This window comes from Sceloporus occidentalis, unplaced genomic scaffold, assembly GCF_023333645.1.
Source record: "Sceloporus occidentalis isolate IW3139 unplaced genomic scaffold, rSceOcc1.0.p SCAF_24, whole genome shotgun sequence".
Classification (NCBI taxonomy): domain Eukaryota; kingdom Metazoa; phylum Chordata; class Lepidosauria; order Squamata; family Phrynosomatidae; genus Sceloporus; species Sceloporus occidentalis.
The window spans coordinates 9,328,949-9,352,031 of NW_028317004.1; the positions used below are offsets into that span (position 1 = coordinate 9,328,949).

Genomic DNA, 23,083 nt, shown 5'->3' on the forward strand with positions numbered 1-23,083 from the left:
CTGTGCTGTTAAAGACCTCTATTGTAGCTCCCACTTTGAGAATAAATAGAACAATAGTAGATAATTCTGCAGTTCAAAAGATGGATAAGTGCAAACTGTCAGGATACATAGATAAAATGTAACTTCTTATTAAAGCAAATTAAAAAAGAGAAATTTATTCTACTACAGATTTAGTAGATGTACACCACACAAAGAGGGGAACCAGCAGGCTTCATAAGCTTTTAACCATATGGAATTTGCCCAACAGGTCAGCATTATTTTAAGAAGATCTGCTTCTTGCATTATATATATATACTGTATATCTAATCAAGGTCTGTTTGGCAGGTGTATGTCCTAGGGGTAAACCCCTGAAATGGCATTTAAATTATGGTAGTCTGAGACCATATGGTATGCCCAATGCGAGGTACACAGTGTTCCATGCTGTTCACATATCTGACTACAGAATATAGCATTGGACATAATATTGCTACTACTTAATATGTACTTATTAAGATAGCCACCTAAATGCATTTCATAGAATAAACAAATTAACCTATTGATTTCTGTAGCAGCACCTTATAAAAAAAGAGAAAAAGCACAAGTTACCTAAAACTGTTTCATTTATTGACATCACCATGTAGCATCATATGAAAATCAACCGATCCTTTGCATTTGTTGAGTTGCATGTGGTTCCCCAAAGGTATTTTACATAGAAAGGGACAGTGAAAACAAGCAATAACCAGTTGCCCATTTTTCTATAATTTACCCAGTGATGTATTTAGGTTTTGTGCTGCCCTAGGCTTGACTAAATTTTCACCCCAAATCTTAAATAGCCCCACCCAAGGTCAAATCTCTTTCACTGTTTGGTCCCAACCCTCCTCTTCAGGCTCCACCTCTTCCTCTCTGTAAATTAAACATGGACACCAAGTGTGTATTAGATGTTTTGTTGTTTTGTGTGCCATTACAAAAATGTTATCTATTAAAGAGAAAATAATCTTTAATTCAAATAATAGAATGTAAATTCATCCGTGTCAAGTATACTAGAAAGGTCACAGATGCACATGGTCAGTCCACAATGTGAGCATGATGTGTGAAACAGCAACCGCTGCTACTGTACATTCACACACCATTTGCGCTATACATACAGTGCCAAACAGCTTAACAGTGCCAACTTTGTGCCCAATGGCTTGTTTCTGGCATCTTTGTCTGCAAACAGCTTAACAGTGACATCTTTGACCCTAAACAGTTTAACTGTGTCATCTGTGTGCCCAAACAGCTTGTCTCTGACATGTGTGTCCCCAAACAGCTTAACAGTGCCATCTTTATGACATATTTGTCCCAAAAAAAGCTCACTTGTGCCTTATTTGTGCCCAAACATCTTAACAGTCCCATATTGTGCCCAAACACCTTAACAGTGCCATCCTTGTCCCAAAACAACTTAACAGTGCCAGCTTTGTGCCCAAACAGTTTGTCTCTGTCATTTTTTACCCCAAACAGCTTCCCAGTGCCATTGTTGTCCTCAGCTTGTCCCTGCCATGTTTGTCTCTAAGCAGCTTAACAGTGCCAACCTTGTACACGCTCACAGACACCTATATATATATACACACAATCTTGCGGACAAAGACACAAACACACATACATGCTCACATACAAACACTTATACACTCTAAGGTACAAACAGTCATGCATGCATACTCCCTCCCTTACCCTCTCCCTCCTTCCCTCATTCACCCTCTTACCTCAGTTACAGCTTTCCTTGTGTTTAACTGTGAGGTCATGTAACCTACACAGGGATGGGCTGTCCCTCAGTCTGTACAAACTTGTTCACAAAGTGCTTCTTATGTTGCCCTCTGTAAAGTGCCGCCCTAGGCCTAGTGGGCCAAGGCCAAGACCAAGATACAGCCCTACATTCATATGCAGTAGATAATCTTATATGCCAATTAGTGTAACTACTCTTTAGGTGACATTCCTTTAACATATTGTAGTAGAAATGCATAAATCATTTATGTGACACTGCAATGTCTTCTTGTCACTCACTGTCTGCCACATTATTATTTATGTCAACATTAGCTTTTTTGCATAGCTGTTTAGTGCTGAATATGATTTTGTGTGCATTTTTGTAGAGCTCTACCTGAGTGATGATGAACTACGCAAACTCCACGACTTTGAGGAGAAATGCGTGGAGACATATTTTCATGAGAAAAATGAAAAAGCACATTCCAGTGACAGTGAAAGAATACGTACCACAACGCAAAGGTAATGGCCAAACCATTTCATACAGAGACTCAGTTGGTATTTCTAAGAATGGTTTTAAATAAATATTTTTTGTCTTGAATGCAGAACTGAAGAGATGTTTATGCAACTCAAAGAGTTGAACGAGAAAGTTTTTTGCATCAAAGACTCCTTAATTTCATTAGACAGTCAGCTTGGGCACCTGCAAGACCTGTCTGCCTTGACAGTAGACACACTCAAAGTTATCGCAGCAGTGGACACTTTGCAAGAGGAAGAAGCCTTTATCAAAGACCAGCAAATCATCTCCAATAAAAAACTGCCCCATAGCTGGAGTAACATCACATTTTCAGAGAACAACAGAGAGTATAATTACTACAGTATGCCACCTTCACTTCTTAGAACTTTGGCAATGAATCAGTGCAATAGCCCCCCTCTGGAATCTTGCATTTGTTTGAAAAAGGACAAGGCAGAAGAAGAAGCAGAGACAGAAAGTGACACTGTTACTTCAGGGGTATCATCTGAAAGCAAGTCAGCTCCTCGATACGGGAATTTCCTTCTTGTTCCTTCAAGCCCAGTGGGTTCACCTTGCACTGAGGAGCCTAACTTGAAACGATCAAGTCCAAATGCGATTGCGGGAGATGAAGCAGATTTAATTACAGCAGGGAACACAGAAACCAGTTGTACCATACAAATTGACCAATGTTCTGAGGAGCAGCTGGAGAAAGAGATAGGCAATGGTCATAAGGAATTTGATTTAAAACCAGCATTGACTGATACAAATGAAATCCATAGTGTGATAGTAAATGAATATACCTCTGATGAACAGTCAAATGATCTAGCCATTGAATCATCACTGTGTTGTAATACTGATGATTCCAAGGAAGGGTATGTCAACTGGGCATTTTCAGGAGAAGGAGAAATTGATGTGTTTAAAGTCGGGAAGAGCCAGCAACTATATATGCATCCAAACCATGACACTGACTGTAAGTGGTCTCACAGCAACCATAGAAGGGTCAAGATCAATGAATCAAACCTATCAGAGAAATGCAGAAATAGTGATGACAGCTCTGAATCTGGCTCATTTCACCAACCACGCACATCATTTTGGATCAACCCACTTCACAGGAACTGGAACTTCCGGAAAGGAAGTTTTAAGTGCCGTAAAGATAAGAAAGATGGAAAGACGATTAAAGGTAGGGATATTTTATAATGAAATAATCGTACAGACATTTTGTGATAGATTACGTTTTATTTTAAGCATAGGTTTTGGTCAGAAACTCCTCCCATCCTATGAAATTCCTCCAAATGAGTTGGGTTGTACAAGATATCACGATGTCACAAAAATATGCTTTTTTTCTTAATTATATTTACAGCCAAATCTAACAGAGGTATTATCACCAAAAGTATGTTACTCGGTCATTGAAAGAGCTTCATTAACTTACATGTGGCTGCTTGTGGCCTTTATATTGTTTATGGAATAGCAGAAGTAGGCAAACTCTTCCACTTCAGTGCGTATTAATCTAACTCAGCCTGCATGTGGTACTTGATGGAACTTATAGTCAACATTATAAAATAAAGTATTCTTCTATTGTATCTGAAAGAAATCCAGCATGGGGGGGGGGGGGAATACCAATTACCAAGTATTTTAGTGCAAAGACATTTATGAAGCCTTTCAGCAGATCAATGTTCATAAAGTAAAAAGTAGGATCAACTAAGCTTTAAAGACATCAGACTTCATCTTACTCTGTAGATACTGCCCATTACAAATACAGATACTAAAACACACCCCAGCACAGCTTTTGCTGTTCTTTATAAACGAATAGAGCAGACAGACTTTATTTCTCTCTTTTTGTTTGCAGAATTTGCAAAACCTGAGATATACCATATTACCTGGGCCAAAGAAAAAATATATAACACCTTTCGAAAGTCGTCAAATCAGAAAGAAAAACAGCTTCAAGTGCCTGTAAGATTATTCAGGAGCATGGAAAAGTTCTGTGATTTTTTCTTTCTTTTGTTACTGTTTTTTTTTTATATTTATTAGTCTAACACTGCATTTAGCAGACTGAGCCATATGACCTACACTGTATTATTCACACTACATCAGTGATATTTCAGCTGATAACTAATGCCATGTTAACATTCCTTGTGCCTCCTGTTTATAAGGAGGTCTTATGACATCAGAGTACGTCTTGTTTTTTTTTATTTTACATAAGTATTTGTCTGGCGTATGGTAGATAATGTTCGGGGATTAGAAATTGCACAGGGCCGTTGCAATCTGCGTTGTTGAACGATGCTGTTACATCACTGTTTTTTATCTGCTAATGTATACCAGGCTTACTGACCTGCTTCTGTAGCCGTATGATTGCCAGTGGGATGCGCGTTATCACATCTGGTAAAAAGTAATCCATGCTATTGTATGACAGGTATACTAGCCTGCACCTGGAAAGGCATATTGCACAAAACGTTCTGTTCGCATGATCCGAGATCAGGTGTCCCATGACTGAGTTACGTCCTGTGTGTCTGGCAGGTGATTACCGTCGATGGCTGTTCTCAGAGCACCCAGATGAGCTCGGAACCCGCAGAACGTAGCAGCTGCAGATATGAGGAAGAGGAACCCACCAAGAACAGACTGACTGTATCTAGTTTCAATCAGCTAAGTGAGTGGCCACCTGCTGCGAGCGCTATCCATGTCCTCCTGTACATTAAGCTCCTAGCGCATGTTTCTTTACTGTCGTAGAGTTACTGTAATAGGTAATACTTACAAAAGCAGGCCCGGTCAGCTTTAGCGCATCACACTGTTGTATAACGGGTCATTAGGACCTGGTCAAAATGTGTCCAAGTTAATTGTTTTTATATCCTGAAAATAAAGAAGAACTGTGTGGCATGTTTGGGTTTGCTGATACAGTTGTGATAAAGTATGCAGTATCTATATATATATATATATATATATATCGATCCAAGACATGCAAGGCAGACCAGCACAATAAGGGGCGCCTGTGGCTTGTACTGTTTCTTTACATAATTATTTTCATTCAGTCATTTTGAATCTAAATGTTAACGGTCACTTTTTTAAAAAAATATTCCTGTTTAGGCCTAGAGCACATGAACTATGTTCGACAGCAACTGAAATCCCAAGAAATTGAAAGACATCTAGTGCAAACTAGTGAATATCTGAGGCAATCCAGAGAGGTCAGTAGCTGTTTTAACCAGATGGGACATATTATTTAGTTAATGAAACTATACGTACACAAGTATTGTACAGCCCTACGGAATTTGATGGCGCTATATAAAACAATAAATAATAATATACTGGCACCTGGTCTTGTACTTCCATCTAAATATCTCATGGAAGAAATTTGATCAATATATAACAATATTATAACTTCACCTGCAATAACTAATGCTTACATTATCAACATCTTAGCTTAGTGAGGAATTACCAGGGTTTTGCCTTTTACTAAGCCTTCTCTTACAGTTTAACCTCTTCAATACTTGAGAGCAGCACATTGCATCAAAGTGTTTGTTACAAGTAGAAGATGGGATTCACAATGGAGTGACCACCTCTGATTCATTCATGATTCCCATTCATTCACATTTAAATATGTATCATTACAGTGATCAGTCTATGCTAAAGACATACATGTCTCTGTGTTTTATGCAGGATCTGCACAATAGCACAGTTCAGCTGAGAAGGAGCTCATTGTAAGTACAATAATTTTGGTACACGCTTACATTATGTTTTCTCTATGCCAAAAGCTTATAACACACTCTTTCTCTTCAGTTTTCCTTAATGCTATATTTTAAAATGTTTTATGACCCTCTTGAATCCCACCAGTTCAAAAAAACATTTCCAATATGACCAATATTTTAGCTATTCAACACAATAATTTATTGTTGCCTTATTACTGACAGATTTAAAATGCATCATTTACAAACAATGAATGAACCTTATTTAAAATGTGGTTATGTATTAGCCTACGGTGTTATCCTTTTAGCTCCATTGTCTAAAAACAATGCAGCATTTTACATATTTCGCAACTTTAGGTCTCATAAGTCTCGTAAGGATAGATCCCCAACCAATGTAATCAGTAGGTGGTCCACAGGTTTAAATGATGCAGGCATTCACTGGAGCGGTGCTTGTCTTTAAAAAGTATTCACGTAACTTTAGATTTCAAAGCCTAGAGGTGGTTTCAAGTGTTTCTTGGTAGCTTATTCTATCTCTGCGGGGAGGAAATTTCACCTGAAATAGATTCCTGTAATGGCAGGCAGTGAATGTTCATAAACTCTCTAATGCTCCAGGGCATTTAATCTGCTGGAGCATAAAAAATGTTTACCTCCAACATTTTTACTGTCTTTAGTCAGTCCTCAATCATATTTGCCAAGTATTAAAACTTGGATGTGATTTCTGTTCTAACTCCCGTTTTTGTGCAGAATTACGTTAGTCTAAAATTGAATCACTGTTTTATTTTGCTTGCAAGATGAATGTCTTTTTTTCTCATTACCACATCTGTGGATGACAGGTTCATTTTAAAACATGCACGACCTTTAATACTTCTTGCATTCACAAGACAAAAAAAAAATCTGGAATGTCACAAAGATATTTTTAATTACAGGTTAAATGTTATACTAACTAGAATTACAACAAATTTCAGGGTCGTTTAAATTAAAATTAAATATAGTTCTCGACAGTCTGTCCTGTCCAGTGGGACAGAATAAAAATGTCAAGTATATCGACCAATTAGGACAGTTGACAGCTACAGTATATTATGCTTACACTGATTATTTAAAAGTGATACTCAAATAAGAAATAATGTGGTTGGTATATTGTAATGGCATTGGCTATGTTAGATACATTTAAGACCAAGTCACTGTTTTTATATTGGTCTTCAATAGGTTTCCATAATACGATCCTTTCTGATAGAACGTTATTGCATGTTGTGCCACAATATGGGGTTGAATAACAATGCAGAAAAAAGAGGAATTTGTCCAATATGACAATTTGTTTTTGTTATGTATTAATTTGCAAATACAATTGTAATAATATTTAGACATTTCCAACAGTAAAAATATTTTATCAATATTTTCATATTTGTTTTGCTTTAGATTCAGAGGTTCAGATACAGTGAAGAGTAAGTTTCTTTTATGTCTTATTTTTAAGAAGTTGGCAAACCAGACAAGATTCTTTTTTCTTTCTTTGTATAGCTATAGCGGAAAATATGTGTAGAAATTCAAAAACTTAAATTGTTTATCACACATAAGCAATAAAAAAACACATTTTTATTTTCAGCTAACCCGTCTTTACGAACCCCCCCTTCTATTCCATCATATGTATGCCTATTATATAGAAGCGTACTGTTGCTAAAATATACAAGACATAATATTAAAGCCCTCTCTCTCAGCTGTATTTATTTTTTATATTTACAATATACATATGAAAAAAGTATGTTTCCTGTGCACTCTAATAATTGTTTACACATTTTATTGCAGAAATGTCAGCTTCCTTAAAGGCCTCACAAGATTTAAACAACCATTATTCAGGTAAGTGGAGGAAAACAGATAGTATGAAGTAACACTAACAAGTAGTACTCCAAATATCTTAACAAAGGGCCAGTCTGACCTGTCCAGCACCGGTCCAGGTCAGACAGGCACTTTGTTCCCAATTTTTGGATTGGGGAAGAAGAAAAGCAGCGGGCTAACGTAACAAGAGGTAATGCAACCCCACAGTAAATGCAAGTGCGAGCAAGTTAAGAGGGAAAGGGAGACAGAGGGAGGGTAAGGGAGTGTGTGTGTATGTATGTTAAAATGTATGTTAGCATGAATGTGTATGTGTAAGTGTGTATGAACATTAATTTGTATGCGTAAGTGTGTATGAGCAGGAGTGTGTAAGTGTGTGTGAGCAGCCATTAAGAAAGCTGCGAGTGAAGTAAGGGGGAGGGGGTGAGAGAGAGGAAAGGAGGGTGAGGTAGTGAGAAAGTATGTATGTTAGAGTGTATATTTAAGTGTGTGTGTTAGCATGAATGTGTATGTATAAGTTTGTGTGAGCTTGATTGTGTATGTGCTAGCATGTATGTGTAAGTGTGTGTGTATGCATCATGTATGTGTATATATGTGAGAGTAAATGTGTGTTAGCATGAATGCATAAATGTGTGTGTTGGTGTACTGTATGAGTGTGTGTTAGTGTGAGTGTATACGTTTGTGTAAGTGTGTGTAAATGTGTGTGAGTTAGGAGGGGTGATGGGGCTATATATATATATATATATATATATATATATATACTATTCTGATAAGTAATACAATTAAATTACAGTTAAATCAAGTGTCCCCTATGTCTGTACCATACAATGAATATATATATAACCATAATATTTAGTTAACTGTTGAATAACTTCAGCATTTCCAAAAATATTGCACTATGCACTTCCCAAGCAAGTGGCTCCAGTTGCTTGTACAACATAAATTTCTGCATTAGGTTATGTCAACTATCCATGAATTTAGGTATGCTACCAGGTGTAAAGTAGATCTGTGACTGGTCCTGTGCACTAAATAAATTCAAGTAATTGTGTTTACTTTAAAATAAGCAATTGGTACCTATTAAAACCCCACCTTATGTGTATACCATTGGTAGAGTTAACTTTACATCCTGATTATTATTATTATTACATGATTATTCATCCACTTTAAGTTATCTCTACCCTGCTGTTAAGCTAATTGTTGTTGATTCAGGCAACCTTTGAAAAAGCGGGTGAGGAGAATATTAATCTGATAGTGGTGACTTTTCCACGGATCTCAGTCTCCATGAACTGAACATTCGTATTAAATATCTAAAAAAATCAATTACCCTTACTGACTAACCAAAATCCGAATTCATAGGTAGTTTCAATAAATTAATTTACTTATAATAAAAGCTGCAACAAGATTCAAGATTTGGGAAAGCAACATATCTACTTTCAACTATGATTTTCAGCTGCTAGAAAATATGGGAAGACTGTATGAGCCAAATGGTCAGATGTTGTCACATTCTATGTTTATATGAGCTGCATGAGAATTATGGAAGTTTTTGTTCAGTGGTTTGTTGGATGGCCCTTCCAAGGAGTGTTCGTCCGCTCTGGCTTGTACAATATTGTTCATAAACCATCATGGTCATTGCACAAGTAGGGTCACTAACCAAGGTCATTTTATGAACACAGGTCAACAGAAGCTTTTCTTTATTTCTTTTAGCTGTTGAAAGGAATAATTTAATGAGGCTTGCGCAGACCATACCTTTTACACCCGTGCATCTATTTGGTGAGTTTCCTGTGACTGTAACCATTTACATATACATTTCATTGCTATCGTAAATATTCATTGTTTTTTTTATGATGTAAAAGGGGTTGTTTATAGGTTCAATATTCCATTGTTTTCACTTGTCAAAATCATAAAACAGCGGGATATAAGTGTCCAAATAATTTAACAGCATGTAGGTACTATTTACTGTATTTATTTGCGTCAAAATATTATATATCTTCCGTAACGCAGACAAAGTTCAATCCTGTTTCATATAACATAACTTCTCCTGCGGTTCAATCAATATTATAAAGAGACACATTTGGAGCAATTTATTAGTTTTCTCGTAACAAGTCTGAAATCATATTAACATCAAGCTGCTTTTAGTAAATCATTTCTTTATTCTAATACATACTATGTACTACTCCTCTTCCTAGAAGCTGATGTAGGCAATGTGCACACAATATAGAAATAAAATAACAACTTACCATCTATCAAACTATTTTGTCACATTGCTATCATTCAACTCTTAATTAACTTTTTTTTTTTAACTTTGCATGGAAAGTAGCCTTTTCCCATTCATATGCAGGTTGTGGTTATTCACTTGTAGAATTACTGACTCAGATAAAGCTGTTGAAATCATTGGTTGCCCATAAATTCTGCAGCATAAGTAGGACCGGTTCTAACGCCAGGCTCTGTGAGCAGTTACGTTTGGTGTCAAACTTTAGGAGCAGGCAGAGGAGAAGCTGTCAGCTACAGTTCTCGGGGTCAGTATAGCCTTTACAGAGCGTTCGGTATTCTGTCTCTGAAATGTTCAAGCTGCTGCAATCTCAATAGTTGTTGTTCTCACGGTTTAGGGAATACACTTGATTGTGTAGTATTATTGGATCAGTTTAGGAGGTCAAGTATTAATTCGAAGGTGGGGTTTCATAAAGCTGTTATTAACATTTTTTCTGATGTCTGCTACATTATAGCTGGGGAGGAAGTTACAGTCTATCGGCTGGAGGAAAGTTCCCCTGCAAACCTAGATAAAAGTATGTCCTCGTGGTCGCAAAGAGGAATGGCTGCAATGCTTCAGGTTCTGTCTCCAGAAGAAATGGACGGTGGTCTCCGCAGAGCACTGAAAGTAGTCTGTACATGGTCAGAACATGATGTTCTAGACTCTGGAGAGGTTTTCATTGTTAAGTCCTTTCTTCCTGAAGTGGTGCAAACCTGGCAGAAGGTTTTTCGTGGGGATACAGTGCTAAATCTTTGCCTTAGGGTAAGGTCATACGAAAGTATCAAAGCTTCGAGATAATGAGATTTAGAAAAGATTTCCTGTATCTAAAATTAATTATAGTTTGATGTCAGGCTAATTCTAAACATATAAAAGAATTACACATTTTTCAATACATGGTAAAAGTATAAACATTTTATCCTGACTGGACCTACCATATTTTGTTTTAAGTAGAATTTCTTTTTGAATATATATATATATATATATATATATATATATTCTGCTCCATAATATAAATGGTCTAAACCTTAAATAACTTTTGAGTGTTTTAAATTAAAAAAGAAATTAAAGTTATATAACTCACTTTTAACATGCAACTATGTAAAGAGGACATTTACACTTGAAACATGAAAAAATAGTATAGTCAGAGTGAATTTAGTAAGAGTTTAATAATACTACCACATTTTGAGAAGAGAACTGGTAAGTGAATTATATATATATATATATATATATTTGTAAAGTTTTATTTGTAAAGTTAATATTTGACATTTTACCTAATTAGGAAATCCAGCAGCAGCGCGCAGCTCAGAAACTGATATACACCTTCAATCAAATGAAGCCTCATAGTATTCCCTACACCTTAAAGTAAGGAAATGTTTTGTTGAACATTCCAAATATGCTGATTTTAGGGTTCATTTAGTCTTGTGGTTAGTTGAGTTAAGGGAGTTGAGGACCGGTTGATAAATGACTACCATGAGTTTTGTCCCTGTTGATTTTAATGGAGATTGAACTCATAAGTGCAAGTCATGAAAATGTGTAATGTGCGTCTAATTGACTTGCTGGCGCCTGAGACATAAAGGGGTGAGTTTCGTTTTAATCTCTTTACTAAATAGTAATAGAGTTGGAAATTTCCATTAGAGAGGCACTGAGTAAATACAAAACTCAATGGTGCAAGGAAAAGAAAAAAGACGTTTAGCTAACATTGTATAGTACTATTAATAGACTACAAAATTATCATCATTAAGAAAGCAAAAACTATTTGTACATTGTAATTATTAGCACGAAATTGGAGATCCCATAATTCAATTTACCAGTAAATAATGTGAGCATACATTTTTCCTTTAAAAAACATAGGTTTCTGGAAGTTTTCCTCATCTATTGTCATTCGGCAAACCAGTGGCTCACTATAGAAAAGTACATGAATGGAGAATTTCGCAAGTATAACAACAACAATGGTGATGAAATCACCCCAACCAACTTACTGGAGGAGGCACTGCTGTCTTTTTCCCATTGGACCTACGAGTACACAAGGGGAGAGCTTCTTGTTCTTGACCTGCAAGGTACATCTAGTATATTCCATCAATATAGATAAGGGTTCATGAATCCCATATTGGCTTAAAGTGCTTTCTTAAAGCCAAAAGACTACTAAGCGAGACATAATATCTGAGAACTTCCCAGACCAGTGCACTTGGAGCTCCTTTACACCTGCTTCGTATGGGAGCTAACTGTGTAGTTAGCCCATATAGCACAGGCGATGAAAGTAGAAGAAGTCAAATGCCCATCCCACATTCTACGTATAAAGTGCTCCCCCAGAAGACCACAAATCACCTGTATTGCATTGAGTTTCCCCCTTCAACTGTTATAACTTTTGTTTTCTTTGCCTTCCAAATATATTTCTCACATTATGTTACTTTTAGTTTTAAATCCATGTGCTGAGTCTAAACCATTTTCAGGAATCCATTCAAGGTACCACTAAGTCAGAATCATTCCAAAGTGTTGGGATTTATTTCAGGAGCCCTATAGTGATGTTTTCATAATGATTAGTATAAGGAAGTATAAAAAAAGCCCCAGAATTGTTCTTTGTTTTAATATGTCCTTCTGTATTCCCCCTTCCTTTTAATACATAGACATATGTTCCCATGCAGTCCAATGAATCCATTGTCCAAATAAGAACTTTGTATAATTATTTGTTTTTTTAAATTTACAGAATTGAAATTTATAGAATAATTGTTATTGTCTTTCTGCAGCCTTATTAAAAATATGTTTCTTTAGCAGTTGATTTAAAATAAAAAGTAGGCTGTGTGGCCCATCTTACAGAATGTAAAGTTGCTGGCTCCTACGAAGTTAACGTGTTAAATCAGATGTAAAGTACATAGTGATTCCAATGTGAAGTTGCCTCTTATATACAGCAGATGTCTCTCTTTCCCTTTTAACGATTCCACGGCAATTCAGCTTTATGTAGTTTCACATATTTAAACCAAAGGAGATGTGCTACTATAATTGAACGTTCTCCATCTCCCCTGTGTAGCATTTGTTGGCAGTCAGGCATTCGATTTAGTTAACATAGATTTGTTTACCATGATTTATAATATAAAATAAAACAATAACGGGAAAAAACATTTGTGCTATGTCATGTTTTCCCTGCAATAAACGGTGAATTGAGAAAAAAAAAAAAATAGTTGACAGATATCGGGTGGACACGGTGTCTATTCTTTGTGTTCGGAAGTAGGCTTGCAAATTCCGTTTCATGCTGGGTCATTTCAAAGTGGACGATGGTTTCAAATCATATTGGATTCTGGTTTTGGGTTTAAAAATTATACTTACACATAAATTATCATGCACATATAACACTAAGTATCCATTAGCACACTTTTTCTGGAGAAGGGCAATAAATAGTTAATGTTTCTGAGCAGTAGTGTGGAGGTGACAAAGTGAATATAATTCATAAGCACACCAATGATTTCTCTTTTTTTGCCTCCTTCTTTTCCTTACAGGTGTTGGAGAAAATCTTACAGATCCATCTGTTATTAAACCGGAAGACAAGCAGTAAGTTTAATCTCATTTTGCAAGCTGCCACTCTGAAAATACCAAAGCCGATGTAACGTTCAGAGGAGATTGTCTGTCCATCTGTCCTCGGCATGCAGGCATCTACACAGATTTGTGCATTTCAAATGAGAGTCTGCTTGTCTTAATCCAGACATAAATGAGTCTAATATATTTCAAAACAATCAAGTCTTTTGTGTGTCCCTATCACTCAAAAACTACGGGACTGTTTTCTGCATGGCTAGCAATGTTATAGCTATATCTTGCTAGCTAAATTGTTAGTAAAATGTGTAGATCAGACAAACTTTTCATCTGATATTCTGATTTGCGAATCTAAAGTTAGTTTTTACTTTCACTCTCATGAAAAAAAAAACCTAACTTACATACATTTTACTTGCTAAAACATTGCATTGTTTTGGCTTCTCTAAGTGTACCTATTTATATCAACACGTCAGTCATCTAAAATCCCTAATACAGCCTCTTACAGTGTCACTATTAAAATACTACCCATGTATATTATGATTGAATAATTACACAAATAAATACATTGTTATTGAATTTTTTTAAATACGGTAAATGCATTACAACACAGGCAGTTTTATTTTGCATTGCAACATCCAACGCTGAGAAAGAAACACTGGAGAATCATTGTACTCAGTCAATAGATGGCTAACCTCACGGGAGCCTTGATTCAAACTTTTCCCAGTTGATATGTGAATTATAAATGCTGTTTTTACCTTGGGACTTCCCTGGGCTGAAAATGAGCTGTTATTGTTTATCTCACTAGATCGGTCTAATTAAGTACCTTCCACTCTCTGCTTCCCTTTCTTCCCTTTCAATGCAGATCTTACAAAAGGCACTTTACATGGTCTATGTAGCTAAAATTCTTTATTTTGTGACACACACATTATTTCTTTAAATGGTATTTTGCAAAGTAGTAAGAATCCTGGGTCTCTTCAAGAGAAGTCAAGCGGTCAATTGAGTTAAGGATTGACTTGACTAACTAGCAGCTACTTATTCACTAAAATGAAAGGCATAGAGCCACATTCCCAGTAAAAAAACAATTTAATGCCCTTTTGAGGCACCTATGCCCCCTGCCACGCACTGGGGTAAGGGGGGTAAAAAAAGTATTTAAAAAATGTTTGGGAGAGACATGGCTCCTGTCCTTCCCTCTGTCTCTGCCCAGGGGTGGGGGAAAGGGGGGGTAATCACACTGGGGATCCCCATTGTTTTTAACATTTTTAAAATGTATTTGTTTTTTTTATACATTTTGGCGGGGCCGGGGGCTGTTATCGCAAGGTACCTTGCAAACTCTGGGGAACTTCCTACTGGGGTTTGCAACTTGCAAGCGTCTGGCAGGTTAAAACTTCATGTCAACGTCTAAGAAATGTTAATGATTTTTTGTGAATGGCTTTAATAAATTTGCAAATTGTGTTCTTGTACGACTTGCTGCTGGTTCCCATTTTTAGTTAATTTGCATGCACTCACAGTTTGTTAAGTTTGTTAGGTGTTTCTGGATCAGCAGAGCTAGTAAGCAATACATATTTTCAATAGGGAATGCCAACAAAACTTGTGTTTATTAAACATTATATAGGTTTTACCCATTTGTTGCTGCTATCTTAAATCTTCTGTGTCCCTGGCCTTACTATGACCCTTGCAGGCAGTTATTTTCTCTTCCTCTCTTGTCTTCCATTTTCAACATACATCTTCTTATACTCTGCTCCGTTTATCTACTTCTTAGTGTTATTTTGTCCTTCTTTGACCTAGACCATCTGTTGGGAAAAAAATCTAACTGGGAATCATTTTCTTTTAAACTGAAATGTTCATGAGCAGTCACTCTAGGTAAATTAGAGCACTGGGAATTGTTTCACTGATGTATTCTAATGTTGTCAGCACTAATATATTTACCCTTTATCTCTCACCTCTGTACCCTATTGCTGTAGCATTTCCTTTATTCCCTCTTAACCTCATCTATGTTTCTCCATGCCTATTTCTTTCTTTTCATTTTATTTTCTGCTCACTCTCTAAGTATTTACAAGGGATGAGAAGCTAAAATCGCTACCTTTCTTAACCACATTGTTCTACTGGAGGGGCATGCCTGTTTTTTCACTTCTGTATTCAGGCTGCACTTTGATGACCGTATTAGTAAAATTATTAGCATAAACTAACCAAAAATATAAGTAACTTTCTCCAGGAAGTCAAGGCTAATGGACCAAGTTCAGGTAGGAACATTACAGTAGATTAGCAGTTGAACTGCTCCTTTGATGGAGTATGATCATTGATGGCAGCAGGACCACCCCACTTCTTGTCATGTGACAAGATCAGCCAATTAAAAGTTCCTTTTGTAGTCACATGTTACAGTCAGATACAGTAGAAGCCGCATGCCTCTCTGCCGGTACGAAGATCCATATGGAAGCAGAACATATGTAATTTTTTTAAAGAATACATTGAAATACTTGGTTTAAGTATTCTATTTTCTAAAGTTAACTTTCATCTTGTGGGAACAAAAAAATAGCTTTGCATATTGGTTTTCCTAGCTTTGTCTGTGGTCCCCTTTTTGCCCTCTTAAATATGATTCCTAGGGATGCTTCTCACTATGCTGTGACTGTCTATTATGTAAATACAAAGTTCCAGAAATGTAGAGAAAAATTAATCCTACTATGATCTGACACTGTGGTATGTGGTTTTATATATATATATATATATATATATATATATATATATATATATATATGTATAGGCCCCAAGATAAATAAGAAATTCAATTTCAAGATCTTCTATTCATCTCTTTTTTCACAGATCACGGGGCATGGTTTTTGGGCCAGCCAATTTAGGCGAAGATGCACTTACAAACTTTGTTTCAAAACACCAGTGCAATTCCTGCTGTAGGAAACTCAAACTTCCCGGTGCGTATAGCAAGCTTTTGTATTGGACTTATTTCTTTTTTTTTTGGTTTCGAAATGCACGTTCTGCCTAGCTCTAATGATGGCTTTCTGTTATATATATATATATATATATATATATATATATATATATATATATATATATATATTCCAAATGACTTTGGAAAGGAGTTTACTGCTGCACAGAGAAAAGATTAAATAGCAGTGACACTTTTACATTAATATAACACATGATGAGGCTGTCTTTCACATCTGCTGAGTCTGTTAAGTATAGCTGTCTTAAGCCTACTACCCCTCCCCCTCCGCCTGTCAGTCACCTCCAAGGAGAGACATATAACCAGTACAGCAGTAGCCAGCCAAGCATCACAAAATTATATGAAAGTGACCCCTATGAGCACACACAGTGTTAACAATTCTGTTGTTAAACTCCTTATCCACGTCTCTTATTTTAAGCCTTTGGTGTCCTCTGCAGTCAGCGAGGCTCATGTGGATCTTATATTCAATTTATCTTTCGCAAGCCAACTTTGTGCTGTCCCACCTTTTCATTACTGATGAGTGTTAACCTCAATGGCATTTACTGTGTATTCCCAATCTGTGTTTTTACTGTGTATTTAGGAGGCCTGGACCCTGTATTTGTTATACCTTTTTAAAAGTGTTTAATTCGCCTTTTCAAAATTAATGAATTTACACGCCATACATACATCAATGGATTGCCATTTACGTAAATTGTATATAAGATGAATTTAATGTGCTCAATCTATATAGGTCAAATATTAGAATAACAAAACTGCCATAATAGAGGCAGACTAAATGAAGATGGACGCTGTTAAGTCACAATATATGTATGCACAAAAAGCTCATTGTATTATGTATGATTATTGATTTCGTTCTGACATACATGTGACCTTTTTTGCAACAGATTGTATCTGTTGCTAGCGTTCTTCCTTCCGCCAGATTTTTTAGTCTCCAAATATAGTCATAGTCGTAAAGGTCACTGTTGTTACAAAATATTTTAAACTGTGAATGATAAAGGCTTGGCTTCAATGCATGGTTGCCACAAACTGATTGTTTTGTTTGGACCTTTGAGGAACTGTCAAAGGTGATGACCAACTCATCCTTAAAAAAGGTGAATGTGAGCATACTCCTCCATCTTAGCAAATATAATAAAAGTGTCAATTAAACTTTTCCAGTACATCTGCAATGCAATATTTTGGGGTATGTATTTATGAGACTGTAGGGGTATCTTTTTTGATGATTTTTTTGTGCCATTGATCTTAGCTTAATGTAGATGTGATCTGTGTGTGTGACCCAGTACCTTTTGTGTACAACAGTGGGGGAAGCCACCCTAACTCTAGCATGATTATTCCTTCTCATTGTTGTCACTGATCTATTGTTGCTATACGTTGCTGGTTGTTGTTGATTGGTTCAGGCGGTGGGTGAGGAGAAGAGAGAATGCCAGGACAGAAAATTGGCTAGCTCTGCCACATTGGATCTCCTATCTCACTAGCATCCATACAAATATTTTCTAGCCTAAGTATAGAATAAGAGAGACTTCCCTCTGTCTCAGACGCACACAGATTTGACTTTAAAAATCACATTAACATGTCGGTAACTGTGTAATTTTCAGTTACAGGAATAGTGAATGCCCGATGCATAATATAGTCATGTATTCTTATTTCTTTAAACACTACATGAGCCCTTGGGGTCCCACAGAAATAGACTGAAAGGCATGGCTGTGTCTTGCTAGTGTTGCTGAATGAATGAGCCGCATGCCCTCTCTCTATCCCACTGTGTGATGTGCCATTATTTCCCATGCTCTCTGAAATATTTGATCTTCTTTCCTCCTGCAGATTTGAAAAGAAATGACTACTCACCTGGGAGGATCAATCTCGGTTTTGAAATTGGAGAAGCAGATACAGATGAAGACCTTTCGGAACATAATACAAGATTATAGTGCAAAATTTCAGCTAAAATAAAAAATAAGTGTTACACCCAGTGCAACAGCAGGATACATGGTCCATATTTTACAGCACTAGCCTCGTGAATGGCAACAAGAAAGTGTCATCATTAGTAGAACACTACACAAAGGAGATACGTTTTCTTACCTTATTGTTTCATCTTGCTATTCTCTGTTTAGGTTCATGCATAGATCTTATTATACTAGGGAAAAACACTCTCATTTTAATTTGTTTTAGGTAAATTTGGGTATTGTAAAAAAAAAAAAGGATGTGTTGGCCAAGTTACAGTTGTATATAACATTTGCAATTTGTGTAGTCCGGAACAGATCAAAAGTATTGAAATACTCTCTAAATGTAAGTTCTTACTTCAGGGGGCATTTGAATGGATCCAAATTCAGATATATACATATGTGAAATCATTAAATAAGGAGGATTCTTGTTTGTTATGTTTTTAAATGTATGGAAACATCATTTTCATAATGCTGTCAAACTACACTCCTTACATGAGAGGGAATATAAGTCATTATGTGGCACCTAACAATCTTTAGAAGGCCATATAAATACATAACGTAAGCTATAGACCGGCATGAAAACACTATTTCTTGATGTGAAGATTCTGAAATCCAGTCACATTTATTATGTGTACATCAGTTCAAAACATTATGCAAATTGGTATCTACGTGGAATTGAATGTTACAATGGACTAGCAAAGGCTATGTAATTATGATTATATACAATTTTGATTCCATTTTAAAGACAGAGCAAGCTTAAGTAATGCACTCTTCATTGAGTCCATCTGTAAATACACTTTGCTATTGAAAATAGAGATCACTAATGCTGTCTTACGTTCGCTTTCTTTCCAGTTTTAGACTGGAAGTTTTGTAATATTTGTAAAGTAAATATTTTAATATAAGGCCCATGTTTGATAGGTCATGAAAATGCAACTTTAAAATTGTACATCATCCATCTTCCAGAACAAGAATACAGCAAGAATGTGAAGTCAGTGGTGCTCTAGTTATTTTTAAACTACAACTCATATCATTATTACCACTGTATGGGAGAGTAAGGATAATGGGAGCTATAGTCACCACCTCTTGCTATCGTTAATGTAACGTACATAGATAATATGTCATGTTAAAAAATTCTCAGTATTTTCTATTTGAAATAAAAGGGATATATAAAAATTATGAAATAGGTCAAACATAATCCTACAATGATTTTTTTCTTATCATTGTAATATGTATAGTAAGCATCTATAACACATAAATATGTCACTAACCTTCATAATACATAATAAAAAATCTGACAAACTGTCTTCTGCTGTACAAAAAGTATACAACTCTGAAAAATGTATAGCTAAAAAATCTATGAGGAAACTAGCCATGTTCTTCTAGCAGCAAAGCCCACTGGGTTTGAGCTTTCTTAACGCATGGTGTCAGGAAGTTCAACGTCAGTTTTAGTGAACATCCAGGTTTAGTGAATAAACCCATTTATGTGCATTTCCTATGTTTTCCCTGTTATCCATGTTGTAACATGTTTGTGTAATCAGTGACATTTGGTGTACATATTGTTTCTTGAATAAAATTTTAACGATCATAAATTTGTACATCAGCAATGAAAAAAATTATTCTGGAGTAGACTCTACCGCACAAAGAGGAATTACTTATTGACATCAACAATATATCTTATACATGCAAATTATTATGTGGATAAAGCATTATAAATATTGGGTTCAATATAGGTACATTTACTTGATTACTTGCCATTTGCTTTGTAAAAACATGCCATTATTATTTATTATTATTGTTTATATAGCGCCATCAAATTCCGTAGCGCTGTACAATGGGTAGACAGGACATAACAAGTAGTATGTAACATAACAGTTTGACTTACAGAGACAACAAGGTGAGGAGGGCCCTGCTCAAACGAGCTTACAATCTAGAGATGCCATAAGTCAAGTGCTCCGCTTATAGGCAAATGCATTCATAATGTTACATATGTAAGTATCCATGGGGTGATTTCCTGTACACTCTTGTGTATGGTTGTGAGCACACATGCTTGTGATATCTTATTCCCTATGTTTTGTGCACTGCTTCTGTGAAACAGCACACCTTAGTTAACAGACCATAATTCATCCTTAGGTATAATCAAAAACAGGTGAGGAGGGCCCTGCTTAAACGAGTTTACAATCTTGAGGGAGTTGGGTTGTATTACACAATAGGTAAAAGGTAATAGTGCCATTGTAAGGGATGGACCAGCCACACTAGTGTAAGTATTGCATTAGAGGGACTAGGAGAGGTAGTGTAAGGGAATATGGGGGTTGTTAATGTGCAATATTATAAGTGTCCTTAAAGAAGTGGGTCTTGAGAGATTTTTTGAAGGCCCGAAAGCAGGGGAGAGACGGATAGAGCGGGGAAGGGCATTCCAGAGGATAGGGGCAGTCCTGGAGAAATCTTGTAAGCATGCATGAGAGCTAGAAATCAGAGGAGAGGATAGAAGGAGCTCATTGGATGAGCGAAGAGACCGGTTAGGAGTGTATTTAGAGATGAGTGAGGAGATGTAGGGAGGGGAACCGCTGTGAAGGGCTTTGAAAGTAAGTGAGGATTTTGAAATAAATCCTGAAGCGCACAGACAGCCAGTGAAGAGACTGACAGAGGGGAGAGACGTTAGTAAAGCGATGGGAGAGGAAGATAAGTCTGGCAGCAGCATTCATGGTGGATTGTAGAGAGGTGAGACGGTTAAGAGGGAGACCAGCTAAGTATCAAGACGAGAGATAATCAGGGTATGGACACGAGCTTACGTGGCATGCTGTCTTAAGAAGGGACAGTTGTGTCTAAATGAAGGTACACCTTATTTCTGCCCCATTAATCTGGGAAGGGTTATAAGGCCATTTCCAAACAATTTAAAGTCCATCATTTTACAGTGAGAAAGATTATTCAGTAGTGGGAAACATTTAAGACAGTTGCCAATCTTCCCAGGAGTAGATGTCCCAGCAAATTCACCCCAAATTAGCATGTTAAATGTTAAAATTCATGACAGTATAATTAGAAAAAGACTGAACAAGGATGGTTTGTTTGGAAGGGTTGCCAGGAGAAAACCTCTTCTATCTATAAAGATCATGGCAGCACGACTTAGGCTTGCAAAGTTGTACCTGAACAAACAACAAGACTTCTGAAACAATGTCCTTTGGACATACGAGACCAAAGTGGAGATGTTTGGCCATAATGCACAGTGGCACGTTTGGTAAAAACCAAACACAGCATTTCAGCACAAACACCTCATACCAAGCACAGTGGTGGAGGGGTGATGATTTTGGCATCCACAGTACCTGGGAACCTTGCAGTCATTGAGATGACCATGAACTCCTCTGTATACCAAAGTATTCTAGCATCAAATGTGAGTCCATCTGTCTGACGGCAAAGCTTGGCTGAAATTGGGTTATGCAACAGGACAGCAATCCCAAGCACACCAGCAAATCTACAATAGAATGACTGAAAAAGAAAAGAATTTAAGGTGGTGCAATGGCCCAGTCCAAGTCCAGACCTCAACCCAATTGAAATGCTGTTTGTAAACAGTTGGCCCTCTACATATATTGTGCATATATTTCCTTGTGTTTCGATATATAATGAAATTAAATCTATTTCTTTGAATTCTCTGCATGTCTTTAAGTATGTTGGGTAGTCATGTGTTAATATTTCATAACTATCTTTTATTGTTATCAAAATATCAATGATAAACATAGTGAATTTTCAGCAGTTATTTAAACAACACAAACAACACTACAAACATTTCGCATTTTCTGTTCAACCAAAGGAATATCCTTAACTTTTGAATATCTGTTAACCAAGGATGAAAGGGGGATACTGTTTTTTTTCCGTTGGCAGCATATTTATGTAGTCAGTAGGGTACTTAATAATGTGTGCTTAATAGGTAGGTGTTAGGTGAAGCAGTGTGCTATTAGTGTTCTTAGTTGATGGTTCCCTTCGCCTTCTTTCTTCACAAGGGTCCACCTAAAGAATTTGAGAAGGTCAAAAAAATGTTGCTTATTTTTTGGGAATATGTAGCTTGCGTGTAGTATGTTGCATTCCATTTGTGGCATCGTTATTTATGCAATGATATTGAATGCTACATGGACTTCCATGAAAAATTCAAACAGAATCCATAAGCAGTCCATGGTTGAAGTCTTCACCAAAGCTGTGAATAAGCTGATACAAAAAAGTAGCTCTAGAAGACAGGTCACAACCCTCCTTGTTTGGCTTAGATAAAATACAAAACTACTTCAAAATACATTGTATAATGGCTGTTATTTGTAAATAATAATTATTATCATTATGATTATAGTAGTAATTTTGGCAAATAACTGCATTTCCATGTTATCAGCTTTGACTTAAAGCTCGCCTGTATTGTTGTTTGGTTCTGCTTAAAATGTTAATAAAAACAGGCACATTCATTACTTTCAAATGTTGTTTCTTCAAATACAAATTTCAATGAATACTCATCCTTGAAAAAAAATGATTTTCAAATGGAAGAATAATCTATGTCCAGAGTGATTACCTTATCTTCCATTAAAACACATGTACCCTTGAAAGAGTCTTAGATAGCTAGAAATAATTACTTAGGGCAGACTTAATGTTTGATTTATACGAATCGTGTATTTATTATTTATTGTTTTACATTGCACCATCATATTCTGCATATGACAGGACATA

At 36.3% G+C, this 23,083-nt stretch overlaps 1 protein-coding gene across 1 annotated transcript in view; it reads left to right on the forward strand.

The window, feature by feature from the left end:
• The window catches only part of LOC149300590 (transient receptor potential cation channel subfamily M member 6-like), a 69,301-nt gene extending 50,931 nt beyond the window's left edge, over nucleotides 1-18,370 (forward strand). The window contains exons 27-42 of the mRNA XM_089485099.1: nucleotides 2,103-2,235; nucleotides 2,320-3,404; nucleotides 4,071-4,174; nucleotides 4,739-4,868; nucleotides 5,303-5,400; nucleotides 5,873-5,913; nucleotides 6,330-6,361; nucleotides 7,323-7,340; nucleotides 7,699-7,749; nucleotides 9,430-9,495; nucleotides 10,449-10,735; nucleotides 11,253-11,335; nucleotides 11,825-12,030; nucleotides 13,465-13,516; nucleotides 16,313-16,419; nucleotides 18,267-18,370. Coding sequence (XP_089341225.1) covers nucleotides 2,103-2,235; nucleotides 2,320-3,404; nucleotides 4,071-4,174; nucleotides 4,739-4,868; nucleotides 5,303-5,400; nucleotides 5,873-5,913; nucleotides 6,330-6,361; nucleotides 7,323-7,340; nucleotides 7,699-7,749; nucleotides 9,430-9,495; nucleotides 10,449-10,735; nucleotides 11,253-11,335; nucleotides 11,825-12,030; nucleotides 13,465-13,516; nucleotides 16,313-16,419; nucleotides 18,267-18,370 — 2,597 coding nt within the window. The remainder of the gene's footprint in view (nucleotides 1-2,102; nucleotides 2,236-2,319; nucleotides 3,405-4,070; nucleotides 4,175-4,738; nucleotides 4,869-5,302; nucleotides 5,401-5,872; nucleotides 5,914-6,329; nucleotides 6,362-7,322; nucleotides 7,341-7,698; nucleotides 7,750-9,429; nucleotides 9,496-10,448; nucleotides 10,736-11,252; nucleotides 11,336-11,824; nucleotides 12,031-13,464; nucleotides 13,517-16,312; nucleotides 16,420-18,266) is intronic.
• The last annotated feature ends 4,713 nt before the right edge of the window (nucleotides 18,371-23,083 follow it).